General features: G+C 57.2%; 1 protein-coding gene across 1 annotated transcript; it reads left to right on the plus strand.

Annotated features, from left to right (window-relative positions):
* Nucleotides 1-412: 412 nt before the first annotated feature.
* LOC149358305 (uncharacterized) lies at nucleotides 413-1,749 on the plus strand. The gene has a single exon (XM_089568815.1). The coding sequence runs from the start codon at nucleotides 421-423 to the stop codon at nucleotides 1,747-1,749; it is 1,329 nt and encodes a 442-aa protein (XP_089424941.1). The 5' UTR covers nucleotides 413-420.
* Nucleotides 1,750-1,955: the final 206 nt, after the last annotated feature.

Consider the following 1,955-nt stretch of genomic DNA (forward strand, 5'->3'; position numbering starts at 1 on the left):
TCGTTTAATGGCCCCTTTAAAGGTAGCAGAAGCTATTCCAGGGCTCTCTACGGCGGCACGTCTTTCTGTCTTCCTTCTTTCTTCCCTCTATTTTTTCTCTAACGTCGCGGTTGAGGTGTTCACTGAAAAATAAGACAGTTACTGCGTCTCTCCCCATGTCCAAAGAAACAACCCAGGACGTGACATTTTATGCATCAATCCTGCTCCTTGTTGATTATTTCGAACCACTACCATTTGTTTCCATCACCCGTGATGTAAAAGCTGTTTGGTAGCAAGCAACGTTTGTCGCCGGCTGTGGTACTAAAGCAAGCGCCGACGCGCAAAAAACTGCAGAAAACAACCGCGACAAAACTTGGACCCCGCTTTCTTTGCCGCAGGCTCCGCGAACGTGTGCCGTAGGCGCCACGGATCACACCCGCGATGGCCACCGGTCAGCGTTGCCCCGCCGACGGTAGCCCTGGGGGGCGCCCTGACCAGCAGCAGCCAAGAGCGGAGCCGCGAACCCGAAGCGGATATGGCCAGAGAAACCAAGAACAAGATGACCGGGATGGCGCTGAAAGCGGTTTCGAAGCGGACCTCGTGACGCGGCGCACCCCAGTACCGCCTTTTTTTCACCCGCAGCCACAGCCGCCCATTTTTCCGGAACTGTCCTCTCCGCTCAGTTCAAGCGCTTCCTCTGACGAAGACGAAGGCTTCGACCTTTCCTCTGATGTCGGATATGGCGACGACAGCGACTTCGATCTGCAGGACGAACGTGCGATTTACGACTTGGCTAACGAAATGCTCCAGCAGCTGGAGTACTTCCGGATGATGGAGTCCTTCGCTGAACCCAACGAAGAAAGGAGTGGCACGGGTGATCCGCAAGGGGCCGTCGGGGGCGCCGTCGAAGATAACCCGCTGCCGCCGCTGTACGGGATGCGTGCTGATGGCAGCGGCGATGCGCAGACGGAACTGGCGGCCGCTGAGCCGGACCTGTGGCAGCACCTGCAGGCGCACGATCCGTGGGAAGAAGACGCCCCCTTCTACGGACCCGTGGTCTCAAGCTCCGCCACGGTGTCCGTCCTGCTCAGACACCGCGTACGCGTGGACATATCAGTAGAGGGCGCCGTCCGCGTGGTGAACTTCGCGGCGCACTGCACAGCTGCCTTAGGAAGGCAGGGTGACCGCAGCTGCGTGTGCCACCCTTGCGGACGCGTGGTCCAGGAGGGCGATGACGTGGACATGGCTACAGGCTCGAGGCTTGCCAAGATCTCAAGCCGCGGAATCACTTTCACGAACATCAACCACGGCCTCGTGTACCTCGTGGACACCTCCGGAACTAAGTCGACGGCGGAGAGGTTCGAGGATCTAAGCTACGATCTCCCGTCAACCGTGTTCCACTTGGAGACGGAGCCTGGCGTCGATTCGTTCAACGAATGCTTCCGGATTGTCTCCCAGGCGAGGCATAGGACTGCGGGAAACGGGGACGAGATTTGGACGGTCGGCGGCGTGCGGGTTAAGCAGACCGTGCAAGGCGATGTCGAAGTGTCCCTCGACTCGGGAAGGCTGGTAGTTCTGACGTCACCGACTGCTGGAAGCATGTCGCTGACCACTCCGCTCGTTGAGGTAACCCTCAGCTGCGACCCGCGAAATTTTTTTTCCGTCAGGGTTGGTCAGAAAAAGCTGTGCGCGAACGAAGACGGCTTCATGGTCAGGAACGGCAGCCAGAGGGCGGGCTTTGACAGTCACGGCCGCATAGTTCTTCCTTGACTCCTGCACAGTGTCACAGCGTTGACAAAGAACAAAATCACAAAATCCTGCCTGTCCGTCATGCTTGCTGCAACGTTGTGCTTCAATTCGCAAGATGTGAAAAAAAATTACCAGCGCTTTTTCAAGCTCTAGAGAAACTTGATGGCTAATGATCTACCATCAAGAATCAGCAGAACTTTGTGGCTTTGCACGGCGTGCGGCACGGC

The sequence above is a fragment of the Amblyomma mixtum genome, chromosome 2 (genome assembly GCF_055824585.1).
Source record: "Amblyomma mixtum isolate Tamu chromosome 2, ASM5582458v1, whole genome shotgun sequence".
In the NCBI taxonomy this organism is placed as follows: Eukaryota; Metazoa; Arthropoda; class Arachnida; order Ixodida; family Ixodidae; genus Amblyomma; species Amblyomma mixtum.